The sequence below is a fragment of the Monodelphis domestica genome, chromosome 4, assembly GCF_027887165.1.
Source record: "Monodelphis domestica isolate mMonDom1 chromosome 4, mMonDom1.pri, whole genome shotgun sequence".
Classification (NCBI taxonomy): domain Eukaryota; kingdom Metazoa; phylum Chordata; class Mammalia; order Didelphimorphia; family Didelphidae; genus Monodelphis; species Monodelphis domestica.
The window spans coordinates 393,436,733-393,454,093 of record NC_077230.1 but is presented as its reverse complement, the minus strand read 5'-3'; the positions used below and the strand labels follow the sequence as shown (position 1 = coordinate 393,454,093).

Here is a 17,361-nt window from a genome sequence, read left to right as displayed (position 1 = left end):
ATAGAGAGCATTACAAAGATGTAAAATTAATAATTTTGCTTATATTAAATTTGAAAAGTTTTTTTTACAAACAAAATGAATGCATCCAAGATTGGAAGGGAAATGACAAAATGGGGGAAAATTTTATGACAAATTTCTCTTATAAAGGTCTCATTTCTCTAATATATAAAGAATTAAATCAAATTTATAAGAATATGTCATTCCCCAATTGACAAATGCTCAAAGGATATGAATAGTCAGTTTTCAGATATTCCCAAAAAATCCTCTTGATTAGAGAAATGCTAATTAAAACAACTCTGAGGTATCATCTCACACCTGTCAGATTGGTTAACATGACAGTAAAGGAAAATGATAAATGTTGGTGGGGATGTGGCAAAGTTGGGACACTAATGCATTGCTATGGGAGCTGTGAATTGATCCAACCATTCTGGAGGCCAATCTGGAATTATGTACAAAGGGCTATTAAAAATGCCTACCCCCATCAATTGGGGAATGGCTGAACAAACTGTGGTATATGTTGGTGATGGAGTACTATTGTGCTAAAAGGAATAATAAAGTGGAGAAGTTCCATGGAGACTGGAACAACCTCCAGGAAGTGATGCAGAGCGAGAGGAGCAGAACCAGGAGAACATTGTACACAGAGACAAACACACTGTGGTATCATCGAACGTAATGGACTTCTCCATTGGTGGTGGTGTAATGTCCCTGAACAACTTGCAGGGACCCAGGAGAAAAAAACACCATTCATAAGCAAAGGATAAACTATGGGAGTGGAAACACTGAGAAAAAAGCAACTGCCTGAATACAGAGGTTGAGGGGACATGACAGAGGATAGACTCTAAATGAACACTCTAATGCAAATACTATCAACAAAGCAATGGGTTCAAATCAAGAAAACATCTAATGCCCAGTGGACTTGCGCGTCGGCTATGGGGGGTGGGGGGGGGAGGAAAAGAAAATGATCTATGTATTTAACGAATAATGCTTGGAAATGATCAAATAAAATATATTTTAAAAAAAATGCCTACCCTTTGATCCAGTAAAATCACTACTCTACTAGGTCTATATTCCCAAGATGAAAAAAAGGGAGGGGGGAGAGCTTATTTATACAAAAATATTTATAGCTGCTCCTTTTGTGGTGGCTAAGAATTGGAAACTAAAGGAATGTCCCTCAATTGGGGAATGGCTGAACAAATTGTGGCATATGATGGTGATGGAATACTATCATACTGTAAGGAATGATGAAAAGGATAATTTCAGGAAGAGCTGGAAAGATTTATATGAATTGATGCAGACTGAAATAAGCAGAACCAGGAAATCATTGCATATAGTAACTGTGGAATGATCAACTGTGATAGATTTGACTATTCTCAGCAATATAATGATCCAGGACAATTCTGAGGGATTTATGAAAAAGAATGTTCTCTACCTCCAGAGAAAGAACTGTTGGAGTCAGAATGCAGATGAAAGTTGATAGTTTTTCAGTTGTTTATTTGGGTTTATATTTTCAGGTTTTGATTTTATAAGATTACTCACTTATAAAAATGAACAATAGAAAAATATGTTTTACATAATACATGCTTTTACAGATTGCATTACCTGCCAGCACTGAGAGGTGGAAGGGAAGGAAGGAAGGAGATCAATTCGATCATATAACTTAGAAAAATGTGTGCGTAAATTTCTTTTTAAATATAATTGGTAATAAATAAATAAATATTCTTTTAAAGAAGAAAAAAGCTAATCCTTCCTCTTCATGACAACATTTCAACTCCTTGAGTGGAGAAGTGCCCCCTAAGTGTTCTCTTCTCCAGGGTAAATATCCTCAGTGCCTTCCACCAGTCTTGGCTTGGCATCATCTCTCTTCCCTTCCCCATCCTAGTGGCCCTGCTCTGGACTGCTGCTCTCCAGCTACCAGTGTTCTTCCTACAGCCTTATGTCCAGATCAAAATATCCCAGACTGGTCTGGCCAGTGAAGAGAACAGAACCATGACCTCCTCCATTCTGGACACTAAGCTTCTCTGCATTCCAGCTAAGTTCACATCAGCTCTCTGGGCTGTTGACTCGCCTTGAGATGGGAAAATATGGCAACAGGCCTGGACTTCAGTTTACTTTTTTACTATTCAAGGAAGGTGAAATCTGACAATGTGCAGCGAGATCTTCCATTAGGAGGGACTCAACTCAGAGCCACTCCAGTGCTCCCCAGGGCAGTGATGGGCACAGCGAGACAGATGCCCAAATGGGAGAACAGGGAGGAGGTTTCTTAGAGAGACTCATGCCAGAATCTAGCTATGTCTTCCTTCCCCAGGGTCAATCTAGATGCCCCAGGGCAGAGCCCAACATGCATTTTTTTCCTAAGCTGGATCAAATTTCCTCCAAATTCTCCACCACAGGGATTGGAATCATGAAGGGGCTGAGAAAAACAGAAGGAGATGAAGGCTTGCCAGAGGTAGAGACAAGCCAGAAACAGCTGGCTTGGAGAAGTCAGCTGCAGCCTAGAAGGTTGCTGCTTTTAGGGAAGGGAACAAGTATATATTAAATAGCCTCTATGTACTAGGGACTACCTTTAGATCCTTCATAGGTTTATTTTGTTTGAACAGGAGAAAGTGTGGTATGGAAGAGGGGAGGTTCCACTAGAATGGGACCCAGAAGACCCAGATTCAAATCTTCTGGGCAAGTCACTTTTCCTCTCTTGGCCTTCATTGCTTGCTTTGTAAAATGAAAAGATTGTCTGACTCCACTGAGAACTAGAAAGGGAATTTAGTCATTTGGTAGAGTCTAGAGAGGGGGAAACTGAGGCCCAGAGGTTTAGTGACTTGCCCAAGAACACAAAGGTGATATGGTAAGTGGCAGGTTCATATCTTTAATCTAACAATCTCTAATCAAGCATTCTTCCCTAAGGTCTCTCCCAGCTCTAACATTCTGTGTTTTGAGGCTCTTCCCAGCTCTGACATTCTTGATTCTAAGTATTCTACCAGCTCTGAGGTTCTGGATTCTGAGGGTCCTTCCAGTTGGATGTTCCATGTTCTAAGTGTTCTCCTAGCTCTGACATTCTGGGTTCTGAGGGTCTTTCCAGTTTGATGTTCTATGTTTTAAGTGTTCTCCCAGCTCTGACATTTTGGGTTCTGAGGGTTCTCCCAGTTGGATGTTCTAAGGGCCCTTCTGTTTTGGCATTCTGGACTTTAAGATCCCTCCCGGTTCTGACTTTTCCTGTTCTAAAGCTCTTCTCAGTCTCACATTCCATGTTCTGAGGCTCTTCTCAGCTCTGACCTTCCGTGTTTTTAGCACTTGATGTCCTAAGGGCCCTCCAGGCTCTCCTAGTCTATGATCTCACTTTGACAGAGGCTGATCTCTAAAGATGAAAGGAATATTGATGAGCACTGCACAGGCCTTCTGAAAGATGCTCCAATGGCTGCAATCCTCTTAAGTAGGGCCCTTGTTAGTCCTGTGACAACACTCTTCCCTGCCTCCTAGTGCTGAAGGGGGAGCAGGGAGAGAGGAGAGGAAAGGATCAGAGGAACCACCTGGGTTGGTTCCATTTGAATGATGGAAAAACTGAGGCTCCAGGAGGAGAAGTAGCCTGCCCACAAGCCAGTGAGGTGCTAGCAGAGTGAGACCCCAGGTCCTCTGCCTGCCAGCCGAGTGTTCAGTCCTTCCCACCAGGCTTTTTCTAGCCTGCTGCCTTTCCTGGTCCCTCCCCAGTCGTGTGTCTCCTCTCCAGGGTCCAAGCTACAGCTGGTTGCCTCCTGCCTCCCTCTCCCCCTCAGGACTTGAGCCCTGGTGATGTCACTCGTGGTTGCCATAGAGACATCAGGTAATGAACCAGTCTTGGGCGGAGCCACAGGCTCCTCCTTCCCCAGCTGGGACCAAGTGGAACCACGTCACTGGCCATTGGAAAAACACAGCCTGAGAGGGATGAAGAGAGGGGACTGGGGCAACAGCCTAGCTCAGGGCCATCTCCCCCTGGGTTGGCCTGCTCTGGCCCCTGGGAGACAGGGAGCCCCTCCTGCATTCTCTCCTCCAGGCTGCTCTGAACTTTTAGGATGAAAAGGGCTCTGGGGGGCAGTTAGGTGACTCAGTGGCTAGAGAGCCAGGTCTGCAGATGGCAGATCCTGGGTTCAAATTTGATCTCAGATACTTCCTAGCTAGGTGACCTGGACAAGTCACTTAACCCCAATGACCTAGCCCCTGTTCTTCTGCCTTGAAATTGATAGTTACAATTGATTCTAAAACAGAAGGTAAGGGGGGGGGGTGTCAGCCTCCAGTTTCTTTAGCTGATGAAGAACCTGAGGTCCAGAGCAGGGCAGTGACTTGTGTAAGGTCATTCAGAGTATTAGTAGTGAACTCATGTCCTCTGACTTCCTTGGCAGATCTAACTCAGTAACAGACCCCCTTCCTGGACTCCTGCCTGCTTCTTGCCTTTCTTTGTATCCTCAACACTTAGTAGTATGTCAGGCACATAGTAGGTACTTTTAAAAAATTTCATCAACTGAATAAATAACTGTCCTTTCTTCCCTCAAAAAAAAAGAAGGCAGAAGAAAAATTGCATTCAGTCTTGAGAATGGGTTGGGAGCATTTAGAGGTCCTGCCTTTCAGAGGTCCCCCTGCACCCCAGTGGGCAGTTTCCATTTCAAAGGAAACAGAGAAGAAAGACCCTATTCATTTATTTCCTCAGTGTATTTGTTGCACTATATACTGGCTCCTTCATCTGGGGACGTCCTCCTTGTGTCTAGCCTCACATTTTCTTGCTCTGTGTCAAAGATAAAACCTTCCTTTGGTGCCTTCAGCCTCCTTCTCTTCTTGAATGGTCAGTGAGATGGAGTGTCACTGGCTAGACTCTGCCTCTTTCTCTCCCTCCCTCCCTCTGTCTCTGTCTCTCTCTCCCTTCTCTCTCTCTCCCTTCTCTCTCTCTCTTCCCCCCTCTCTCTCCCTCCCCTCCCTCCTCTCTCCCTCCCTCCTTCTCTCTCTGTCTCTCTCTTTCTCTCTTCTCTCTCCCTCTTTCCTCCCTTTCTCCTCTCTTCTCTCTCCCTCTTTCCTCCCTTTCTCCTCTCTTCTCTATCTCTCTTTCCTCCCTTTCTCCTCTCTCTCTCTCTCTCTCTCTCTCTCTCTCTCTCTCTCTCTCTCTCTCTCTCTCTCTCTCTCTCTTCCCCCTCTCTCTCCCTCCCCTCCCTTTTCTCTCCCTCCCTCCCTCTCTCTCTGTCTCTCTTTCTCTCTCTCTCTTCTCTCTCCCTTTCTCCTCTCTCTCACACACACACACTCTCTCTCTGTCTGTCTCTCTCTGTCTCTCTCTATCTGTCTGTCTGTCTGTCTGTCTCTCTCATATCACAGGGTCAGAGAGAATAAACATCCCCCAAGTCACACAATATGAAGAGAATCTTCCTTCCCACCTCCCTTCAGGTCTCTCACAAAACAGCCCAGTTTGAATGGAACATGCCATCCTACCCTCTGATTTTCCCAATGAGTAACCTGAGGCACAAGAAAGGTTCAGTAATTTTCCCAAGGTCACACTATGAACATTGAACTCAACAAGCTCTCAGGTGAAGGCATTAGTCTGGGTGCTGAGAAGATGCTAAAGGCAGGATCCAAACTCTGGTCTTTTCACTCCTAGCCAGCCCCTTTCCCCTACACTGTACTTTCTGTTTCCTCCCAGAAGCTCAGGGTCACTCATGCTCTCTGATGTTGATTATTCTCACAGGATGGCTCCTAGGACATCCATCCTAAGAAAGGAGAGCCACACTTCCACTTTCCAGATGGGAAATGGGGCCATGAGCCTTTCTGTCATTCCCATGAGCTCCAGCCAGCATCACAGTCCTGTCTCTCAGACCTCAGTCTCCCTTTCTGCTCAATGGGGCCAATCTCTGCCCTCCTCTTCCCCCAGCCCCCCACGTGAGACAGAGTGGCTGCTGCCTGCCTCCTCCCTCTGCCTGGTGAGTCACTGCCACAGGTGCAGAGACCCAGCCTGGCGTGGAGGCTTGGCTGAGAACAGCCTGGGTGTTACCAATCTTCCCTAGCCCTGGAGAAGAGATATTTATAGAGGGATTGTGCTGCTCACCAGCAGTTCCTATGGCTTTTCAGAACCCTTGGCTCAGTGCTCTGCAGCAGCAGCTGCCCATCCCTCCGTTTCCCCTCCCTAACACCCCCTCCCCTCTAAATCGGTTAGGTTTTTAGAGATCCCCATTCAAGTCTGGCTTCTCACACTGACTAGCTCCATGACCTTGGAGGAATCATGCCACATCTCTGAGCCTCACTCAGTCTTTTCATCTATACAATGGGGATAATGATGCCCAAAGCATTGACCCCCACAGCATTGCTGTGAGAACCAAAGAGATGCCTGTCTGCGTGTCACCTTGTAGACCTTAAAATGATAGAAATGTCACGTATTAATGTGTTAGCACCAGCTTATTTTTGGCTCCTTTTAGAACCCATTCTGGGACAGCTTGGTGGTGCAATGGGTAAAGCAATGGGCCTGGAGTCAAGAAGACCTGGGTGCAAATCTGACCTCAGATACTTGCTAGCTATGTGACTCTAGGCAAGCCACTTACCCCATATTTGCCTCAGCTCTTCAACTGCAAAATGGGGACACCCTGGAGAAGGAAATCACAAATCCTAATATCGTTGACAAGAAAATTCCTTTTGATAAACCTGGAGATGCTGGCTAGGCAATAGGAAACCAACAGACAACAGCGAGGCAACAGGGAACCAACAGACCCTAGCTAGGCAACATGGTTACCAACAATATTCTACAATTTTCCACCTGTCTCAGGAACATCCAGTGAAGTTAATCCAAATAGCTCACCTTCCCTAGAGACAACCAATAGAGGTGACCCAAGTTGTATTGCCCTTGAAACCTCTGAATGCTATAAGATCTCATAATTCCCCCACCTGGGTAGGACTCTGAAGCCATGTCTACTGGCATCAGACTCCCCCTTGCTGCTTCCTCCTCCATTAAAGCTTTGCTAACCTACTTTGTTCTCATTGTCTCTTCAGTCAAACTCCAATCAGTTATACTCACTCCATGGACAACTATTGGGTCACATAGAATTGAACAGGATTGAACTACTGAACAATAATGTAACCTAGTCTGCCTCCCATACCCATAATGTCTTGATTTTCTCTCCTTCAAAATACTACTTGAAATTTACCTTTTCCAAGAAGTCTCCTTGGATTGATCTGACTTAAGCCAATCATAACGACATAAGATTCAGTTTGTTACAAAGAATTGAACTTACAAATTGCTGATTTATCACTGTTCTTGTTGGCATTTTCCTGGAGTATATATGATATATAAATTTCAGAGTTCCCTAAGGGCAAGAACTTGGTTTCTCCTACAAGATGAGGGTTCTTCAAGGACAGGGAATATCTTCCTCATTGGACTGGGGACACTCCAAAGAGAGATAGGAGAGGGGAAACTCTGAGGCCCAGTGGCCCCATCTCAAGCAAGGAACTCCAAGGGCTTATTGTGACCACTAGTTCATTTGTTGCCCACTCTGGGCCTCTGTCCCACTATAGTCAATGGGTAGAACTACTCTACTTTGGATTAGTTGACTTGGAGGAAATGGCTAAAACACTCCAGTACTTTGGTCACGAAAATCCCAAATGAGGCCATAAAGTTAGACATGACTGAAAAATGACTCAACAACAACAAATGAACACTCTTATACATTGATTGAAAAAAGTTACCTTATCTAGGTCAATACAGGGGAAATGTGGTGAAGCCAGAGTTTTTCTGAAAAATAATCTGGGACTTTAAGGGATAACAAACTCAAGATGAATCAGAAGTATGATATAGCAACCTCTTCAAGCTAAGACAATCTGGGTGGCATTGGGAGATTTTGATGAAAGGTTATAAGATGCTATTAACCTAGAATCCTAGATTTAGACTGGAAAGGACCTTAGAGACCATTCAGTCCAGTTGACTCACTTTATAGATGAGGAAACCAAGACCCAGAGATAGGACGTGACTTATTCAAGGTCATAAGTATAGAAATGTCCAAGGCCATATTTGGATGCAGTTTTTCTGACTCTAAAGCCAGCCTTCAATTTTGCTATCTTCAATGTTTAGATCTCCCCTGGAGTGTTGGGTTCCAGGTCATAGATGAGGAAGCTGAGGCACAGAGGAAGGAGATGACTTATTTAAGATCATATCTGTAGAAAGCCCAAGGCAGTATTTGAACTCAGGTTCTCTGACTAAAGCCAACCTTCTTCCCACTGAATTTTGCTTTTTATCTCCAACAACTAGGTCTCACCAGGAGTGTAGGTTCCATTTTGGTCATTGTATTATAAACAGGACTTGGATAAGCTGGAGGGCCTCCAGAGAAGGGTTAGCAATATGGCAAAGGGCTTGGTCATAAGAAGTTCAACTAGAGGAACTCAGGATGTTTAACCTAGAAAAGGAAAGACTGAGAGGGCTGTGAGAGCTGTCTACACAGATTCAGAGGATAGTCATGAAATCAGAGAACACTCAAAGAGAAATGGGGACCACCAATTCCTACATCAGGAGCCCTGCTACCACAGATTGACATCTTTAAAATGGCATGTTCTCTATGTCTTACTGCATTTTTATTTGCTTGTTAAATGCTTCCCAATTACCTTTTAATCTGGTTCAGACCCACTTGGGAGAAGAATTTGGCTTGTGGGATGAGTAGATAGTCTTGTTTGACCTCAGAGCAATGAACTAGAAGTGGGGGGGGGCAAGAGGGGAGAAGAGAGAGGAACTAAGAAAAGTGGACTTAGGTTTGATGTAAAGAAGTTTCAACAATCTTAAAAATCTCTGAAGTCTCTGCCAACTCTGCCATTCTGTGTTCTAAAGGGTCCTCACAGCTCTGACATTCTGGTTTCTAAGCTTCCTCTCAGCTCTGCCATTCTCTGTTCTAAGGACTCTCCCAGCCCTGCCATTCCCTGTTCTAAGGTCCCTCCCAGCTCTGACAGTCTCTGTTCTAAGGTCTCTCCCAGCTCTGACAGTCTCTGTTCTAAGGACCCTCCCACCTCTGACATTCTCTGTTCTAAGCTCTTTCCCAGCTCTGACACACTGTGAGCTAAATCATTCCATCCTGCACAGATCACTTCACTGCATCTCATGTCAGAGGAACTAGCTTAGACTCTCTGGGCTCTGCTCTATTACCTATGTGACCTTGGATGAATCCCTCCATTCTCTAGACCTGGTTATCTCCTCATCTGTCTCTGAATCTGGATTCCGTGTCCTGGAATATGGCGCCCTTTGGCTTCCCCTCCGGTGTTTTGGGTCGTCCACTTCTGAACAGAACTGATGCTGAGGGTCTTGTGGGCTGGGTGGGCCAATTGATTCATCGCCTTCTGGAGGAGGCTGAGCCCTGCAGCAGCCAGGAGCCAGGCTGGGAACTCTTCCCCAGACCCTCAGCTTCCTTCTTGTAGCTGCTACCTGGAGTAACAGGCATATCCTGTTCAGGTTGACTTGTCAAGGACATTCCAAAAAGCCAGTGTACATTCCCCGGGCTTTGGGGATGGGGGAAGAGGGAAAAGAGGCTGATTGGTGGAGCTCACACCTGTCCAGGTGCAGCTGAGCTGGAGGGGACGACTGAGCAGAGGGCTTATGCTGCCAGAAGGACAGAGGGTGAGGTGGTCAGAGGTGGTCCTGGGGGGAGGGGCAGATGACTAATAACACTGTGGAAACAGGGACCTTTTGAGGAGCATTGTGGTGTGTGTGTGTGTGTGTGTGTGTGTGTGTGTGTGTGTGTATGAAGTAGTTTAGGGAGAAAGCTGTTCAAAAGGTGCTGCTGTGATCAGGACACTTGGACTTGACTCCACATTTGCTGGGTGCTAGCTGTGTGACCTTGGGTAAGTCTCTTCCACTCTCTGGTTCTCAAATTCTTCCTGTATATTTATAAAAAAAAAAAAAAACAGAGCTGGCCTAGATGGGCTCTAGTTTCCTTTTTAGGTCTAATCCATATCATTTTTGTTCTGGAACAAGTTTCTGCTCTCTGGGAAGTTGAGGGAGGAGAGATAGAAAGAAGCCTGGGGAGTGAAAGGAAAATCGTTTTATCACCTTTCTATTATTGATCACGACTCAAGGGTCCCCTATGATCCTTTAGAGAAGTCGCTGCGATGATGATTTTTAGGAAGAGTTAGACCCAGAGGTATTTAGCGACGTGTGCATGGGGCATCGCTTAGAATAGGGGAATGTTGGCCACAGTATTGGAACGGACGTAGTTTGGCGTACTAGAATAGCTCAGCAATTATCGATAGTGAAGATTTCTGTTGGAGGAATAATCCTTTAGGGCTGTGGAGTTCCGTAGGGAAGCAGAAGTGCAGGCACGAGGAGCCAGGCTTGTGGGGAATGGAGAGTGTACAGCTGGCCTGATGAGATCATATGAAAACAACCTTGGCATGTCCAGGTGTAGTTTGATCCTTTGCAGACTTATGCCAACTCCGGGGACGATGGTGGCCAGGAAAGGTTACTTTGCCCTAACCAGTGGGGCACTTCTGGGGCATTAATTAAATTCTCTTATCTTAACCTTGTCTGGGTCTTCTGACTTTGTGGCAAACGTCCCAAAGCCTTGTCAGCGAGCACTACGGCACGTCGCCCACGTCCCAGGGGCCGTCTGTCCTATTAATAAGAATGTTTGCCAATTAGCTATCAAAAACCTAGAAGCACTGCGGAGGCTCTGGAAGGGGTCTTTGCCACGGGCTGGCCTTGGTGAGACCCCCGGCTTTCATTCACCACAATTAAAGTTTGGAGCTTCCGCTCAGAACTTTGGCCCAGACATTTCTTGGTTGCTGACAGGCTTGTCCCTGGAGTTAAAGGGGAGATGGGCAGAGCTCTTCTGTAGATCCTGCCCCCTGCCAAGCTGCACCCCCACCCCACTGGGAAGAAGGGGGCGTCTGCTTTTAGTCCGGCACTCAGTCTAGTCTGTCCAACAGCTCTCCAGCTCCAAGAGGCCGTCTGTGCTGGGCAGAGACAGCCAGGAGGGAGCCAGGAGGCCAGTCCCCCGGGGTCGGGGGCCCAGGGAGCCTGGGTGGCCTGGCCCACTCTGTATGTTAGGGCTGCTCTTCCTGCTGCCAGCCTGGAGGGGCCCATCCAGAGAATTCTCCCGAGATGCCCCCCTGCCCCCACTACCCACATACCCAGAAGTACAGAGCCTCCTGTCTGTCCTCTGGGGAGTCTACAGCCTGACCAGAGCAGGCTCTGAAGTGGGCCTTCCTTGGGAGGCCGGAATCCCAGAGTCTTAGACCAGAGACTGCGTAATGTGAAGGAGCCTCAGCAATGGTGGCTCCAGCCCCTTCCTGTTTCCCAGGAGGTGGGCTGCCCACTGGGGTTCTCCTCTCTATCCCAGCAGGGTCCTCTGATGGAAGATCTAGTGGGACTTCGTGAGGGGTTTTCAGGGAGTCCTGTGGCCTTGCAAGAGCTCTGGGGTCCCTGCCCCAGGGCCCAGCGCCGAATCAGAGGTAAGAGACAGCCAAACTCTCTCCAAGGGAGCAAGGCCAGGGTCATGGGGGGTCTGGGTCCTGCCTTTTCTTCTGACATGTCCACTTCTCTCTCCCAGTATTGCTTCCTTTTACCCTTCCCCTCCAACAGGAATTCCGTTCCCTACTGCCTTTTTTAGTGGCCTGTCATAACTCTCTCTCTCTCTCTCTGTCTGTCTGTCTGTCTGTCTGTCTGTCTGTCTGTCTGTCTGTCTCTCTCTCTCTCTCTCTCTCTCTCTCAGGCCACCTCAACTCCTAAAAATATCCCCTCCCCTAGGACCCAGCCTGTAATCTCAGCCCCTGAGCTGGACAGACGGGCAAGCTGCCAGCCCCCTTTCATCTGCCCCCTGCACTGTCACTGCCTGGCATGTATCTCCTGGGAGTAAGGAAAAGGGGAGCTCCCCAGCTTTCCGAGGTTGCCTGCAAGAACAGGGAGGGAGTGGTAACAGGTCTCTGTCCTTTAGAGTCAGGCATTATCTGGCCTCCCACCTCTCTGCCCCCTCCCACCCCCCTCCCCCACCTGCTTCTTTGGCTGGCTAGGCTTTTGGGGTACCATGGAACAGTGAGAGGTGTTGCCTCTTCACCCACTTGTGCTAATCCCCTCTCTGGGAAAGCCAGGGTGGCACCACAGTGGTCACTCTAAGCAGCAGGCTGGGTGGCATGAGGTCCCATGTGCCAAGAGAGCCTGAAACTCTACTTCCTTCTCCTTGGGGGTAACTAAACAGCCAAGGCCAGTGAGGGGTGAACAGAGAGACAGAGACAGAGGCAGAGAGATAGAGAAAGAAGGAGGGAGAGGGAGAGAGAAAGAGAAAGAGAGATAGGGACAGAGAGGGAGAGAGACAGACACACACACACACATAGACAGACAGACAGAGAGAGAGAGAGTCACAGAGACAGAGACAGAGAGAGACAGAGACCAAGAGAGAGAGACAAAGAGAGAGAGAGAGAGAGAGAGACAGAGAGAGACAGAGAGAGACAGAGAGAGACAGAGACAGAGAGACAGAGAGACAGAGAGAGACAGAGAGGGAGACAGAGAGAGAGACAGAGAGAGACAGAGACAGAGAGAGAGAGGAAGGAGAGAGAATATTTGGAAAATGACATTTTCAATCAGCACTTGTTTAGGTTGAGGTAGGGTGGGGGATGTGATTTCATCCATGTAGAGAACTTCCAGGGGAGGAAACCCCCTTTGCCAGTATAGATTGGCTACTGCTTGGAAATTTCATATTCTGATCAAATTGCCTGGGACACTGAGTGTTTTGCCCAAGGTCCCACAGCCAGTGAAGGTCAGAGTCAGGACTTGCACTCAGATCTTTGGTGTCTGAAGCTCTGCTCTCTATCTGCAGGGTCATCCTGTTCTCTTGGCCAAACCTGGGCTCACCTACTTCTTTGTCAAGAGTCCAGAGTTCAGTGCTGGGCAACAGAGTCAGTGAAGATGAGATTTCCCTTGAGTAGCTTCCTGTTTAAGAGGGGGATAAGACTGCATTGTTGTAGGCATGATACAGGCTATTAAGTATAAGTCCAACAGAGAGTCCCCAAATGAAGTGTGACTGGGGATATGAGCAACCACATCAATGCACATGAGGGACTTGGGGTTCCATTCTCTATACCTTACAGAGAGAGCTGAGTGGCAGGATAAATCAAAGAGTGCTGGCCCTAGCTGGAGACAGGAAGAACTGAGTTCAAATCCAGCCTCAGACACTGACTAGCTGCCTGACTCTGGGCAAGTCACTTCATCTCTGACTGTCTCAGTTTCTTCCTCTGTAAAACAGAGATAATAATAGTACTTATCTTTGTACTATTTGATAGTACAAGATAAGTACTTGATTTGTACTATTTGAGTTGATAATCTTTGTAAAGTGCTTAGCAAGTGTATAAAATGCTACATAAATACTGTTATTGTTCTTGGTATTATACCAAACCAACATCAGAAGATGTGGCTTTAGAACTGGCCCTTCAAGGAGAGCAGGAATTCAGCTGGCAAAGATGAGCATTCTGGGTGTAGAGGATAGCCTGAGGGCATAGAGGGTATATATGTGTAAATGTGTGTGTGAATTACATTGAGTGATTACCACATGCCAGGCACAGTGGCCAAGTGCTCTGCTTGTGTGTGTATGTGTGTGTGAGGGAATCCTAGGAAATAGAACTAAGATGGGCTGACCCTGGAATGAATGCCAGACAAAGGGTTCTGAACTTGCACTAGTGGTAGATTCCTGGGAGACTTGAGCTCTTCCCTGGAGACAGCTCAGAGTCTTTGTTGGACTCCACGGTGGAAGATGCGCCTCCTTGATGGCAGGGCTCCCCTGGGCACTTAGTAAAGGGCTCGAGGTCAGGGAAGGGGTTGAAGCCAGGCTTTCCAGTAGGGAAGAGAGCCACTGGGCCTCTGGGATGGGCAGAGGCTCCCTCTGTCTCCTGCTGTCTCCCAGTCCTACGGTGTAGTCTCTGTGCTTGGAGGACCCCTCTGTGGGATGACTTTTGCTTTCCTGTTTGCTCTTGGCAGCAGCAGCACTGGCTCCAGATTTGTGACAAGCAGGAGTGGACACTGAGGGCCTGCCTCCCTCTTCCTCATCAGGCTATAAATACCCCATCACAGCAGTGCTCTGGGGCAGGGGGAGGGGTGCAGAAGTAGCCATGGCACCTGTCCTCATGCCAGCATAACCCCATGGCTGGCTGGCCACAGTATCTCCCACCGTGCCACCTTCTCCAGCCTGGCAGCATGCCCTTGCCTAGTCCTAGCTCCCCTCATTCATGTTCACTGGCTCTCCCAGCCCTGAGACTGGGTAGAAAGCTGCCACCCTGGCATTGTGCCTACTGTTGTGCCACCTTTAGCTTGGCAAGATGCCTCCCTACAGTGTTTGCTCTCTCCAGCCATACCACTGACTCTCTCAAACCTGAGACTAGACACATTTGCCCTAAGGTTGGCAAGCTGTACCACCTTGGCCCAGACTTTCTCCAGGCTTTCCCCTCCCTCACTGTGATTGGCCTCCGGCTGGCCAGACTTCACACCACTGTCTTCCAAGCCCCCCAGATCCCGATGCCCTGAATGCTCTAATCTTGACCATGCTTCTTTCGTTTGTGTAGACTTTCTGGAGAGAGTGAAGAAGCAGCTGTTCCGGGTGGGTGAAGACTGGTATTTCTTGGTTGGCCTAGGAGTGCTCATGGCTATCATCAGTTTTGCCATGAACTTCGTTGTCTCCAGAGTCGTCCATGGTAACTATAGGCATTGCCAGCCTGAGCAGCTCTGTCCTTCTATATCTCTGGGGTGGAGGTCCTGGCCCAGGGGCTTTGTAGGTACCATCTCTCAGCTGGGTTTCCTGGTGTGGGGAGATGTGCCATAGCCCCCTCACATCATCACTATATGCCCCTCCTCCTTCCCTTTTATCACCCCCCATGGGAAACCCTCCCCATTCCCTACCAGAAGAGTAGCTTTAGAGTAGATTTGGAGTCAAGGAATGTCAGAACTGCAAGAGAGCTTAGAACACAGAATGGCAGAGCTGAGAGAGACCTTAGAACAGAGAATGTCAGAGCTGGGAGAATTCTTAGAACAGAGAATGTCAGAGCTGGGAGAGTCCATAGAACAGAGAATGTCAAAGATGGGAGAGATCTTAGAACACAGAATGGCAGCACTGGGAGAGACCTTAGAGCAGAGAATGTCAGAGCTGGGAGGGACTTTAGAACAGAAAATGTCAGAGATGGGAGAGATGTTAGAAAATGGAATGTCAGAGCTGGGAAGAACCTTAGAACCCAGAATATCAGAGCTGGGATTGATCTTAGAACAGAGAATGTCAGAGCTGGGAGAGATCTTAGAACAGAGAATGTCAGAACTGGGAGAGACCTTAGAACAGAGAATGTCAGAGCTGGGAGGGACTTTAGAACAGAAAATGTCAGAGATGGGAGAGATGTTAGAAAATGGAATGTCAGAGCTGGGAAGAACCTTAGAACCCAGAATGTCAGAACTGGGGTTGATCTTAGAATAGAGAATGTCAGAGCTGGGAGGGATCTTAGAACAGAGACTGTCAGAGCTGGGAGGGATCTTAGAACAAAGAATGTCAGAGATGGGAGAGATGTTAGAAAATGGAATGTCAGAACTGGGAAGAACCTTAGAACCCATAATGTCAGAGCTGGAATTTACCTTAGAACAGAGAATGTCAGAGCTGGGAGAGACCTTAGAACAAAGAATGTCAGAACTGAGAAGACCTTTAGAACAGAGAATATCAGAGCTTGGAGGTTCCTTAGAACACAGGATGTCACAACTTGGGGTTAGAACTTGAGATATTAGAGCTAGGAATGCTCTTAGAACACAGAATGTTAAAATATAGAATATTGGTGCCTCACTCTTCTCTGATGAGACACAGTCTGTGTGTGTGTGTGTGTTTGTGTGTGTGTGTGTGTGTGTGTGTGTGTGTGTGTGTGTGTTGAGGGTAGAGATGAGCTGTTGGTTGAAGTTCTGGATGCCAGATGATAAGGACATTGAGAAATCTGGTCCCATTCAGCAGAAAGCAAACAAGATGGCAGGACGACTGGAGACCAAGTTAGGAGAGAAGAGGTCGAAGGATCTAGGATTGTGAAGCTCAGGGAATAGGAGATTTAGGGAGAACATAAGAGCTGTCTGCCAGGCCAGGTATCCTTTCCACATTACATGGGGTTAATTATGCAGTGCCCTAAGATCTGGAAAATCCAAATGAAACATTTTGGCCCTCCTTTCATACCAGAGAAGAAGTCTGAATTCTTTCTTTGTCTTTTATGGGTTATTTACAACACCTTATTATAAAATTTGGGTTAAGTATTAGGTCATACATTATATATAGGCTAATGTTAAGATCTTTCTACATTTCTTGCTTTTGTGTGTTGTCTGTTAGCTTTTGTGTTATTTTTGCAAACTTTAACTTTTTACTATTTTATCTCCATAAATTTATATATATTTATATAAAAAGATAACCTGTATTGATCTTTTACAACAATATACAGGTATCTCTTCCACATCATGACCTTCCCCATTGTGGTTTTGATATATCAAGGGTCAGCATAGAAAATTAAATGGGATTTTGGGGGGAGTTTTGTGGAAGCTTCAGATGACACATGAAGGCCAACAGAAGACACAGAAAAAGTTTGGTAAATCAAAAATACATACTTAACCCAAAATTTACAATGAAGTATTGTAAATGCCATATAAAAGAAAAAGAAAAACTTCAGACTCTTTTTCGGATACAAAGCTAGAACCAAAAAATTTTATATAGATTTTCCAGATTTGGGGGGCACCGCACTCCTAAGAACCACAATGTAGGAGGGATACCTATATATACATTTGATGCATTTCTAAACTTTTTCTGTGTCATCTGTTGGTCTTCATGTGTCATCTGCATCTTTCATAACCTCCTCCCCCCATTTCCATATAATTTCTTATGCTGCCCTGTGATATATTGAAACCCGTGATGGGAAGATCACGATGGGGAAGGAATCTCTATATTTAGAGCTTTCCAATAAAGAAGGGATTTAAAGACTTCTGTTTGGTTCCAGAAGGTTGAATGAATTTGCAAGTGGTGGGAAGTTCATTGAAGCAGATTTTGACTCACTGTAAAGAAAACTTCCCAACAATTAGAACTATCTCCAAGCAGCTTAGGCTGCCTTGGGTCAGGTAGTGAGTTGCCCATCAAGAGGTTTTCAAACAAAGGTTGGTCAACCACTTGTTAAGGATGTTGTAGAGGAAACTCCTGTTCTGGCAGGAGTTTGACTACAAAGCCTCTGAAGCTCCAATCAATTCAGGGATTCTGTAATCTTAGAACACAAAATGTCCAGTCATCAATCTTTCCCATTTTAAGGAGAGGAAAGCAGATCTAGATAAGGCAAGTGACTTGCTCAAAGTCATTCCTGAAGTCATAGGTAGACACCCCCATCCTCAGTGGGAAGCTGACCATATTTCCTTGTTAT

At 46.6% G+C, this 17,361-nt stretch overlaps 1 protein-coding gene across 7 annotated transcripts in view; it reads left to right on the top strand.

Annotated features, from left to right (window-relative positions):
• The first annotated feature begins 9,489 nt into the window (after positions 1–9,489).
• Positions 9,490–17,361, top strand: part of CLCNKB (chloride voltage-gated channel Kb) — a 30,037-nt gene continuing 22,165 nt past the window's right edge. For 2 of the 7 annotated variants that reach the window (XM_056795727.1, XM_056795723.1), the window contains exons 1-3: positions 9,495–9,810; positions 11,307–11,418; positions 14,515–14,643. In XM_056795727.1, coding sequence (XP_056651705.1) covers positions 11,319–11,418; positions 14,515–14,643 — 229 coding nt within the window. In that variant the 5' untranslated portion in view covers positions 9,495–9,810; positions 11,307–11,318. Of the gene's footprint in view, positions 9,811–9,906; positions 10,670–10,718; positions 11,419–14,514; positions 14,644–17,361 lie in introns of those variants that run through there. The other 5 variants (XM_056795729.1, XM_056795726.1, XM_056795725.1 and 2 more) reach the window with 5 other exon arrangements.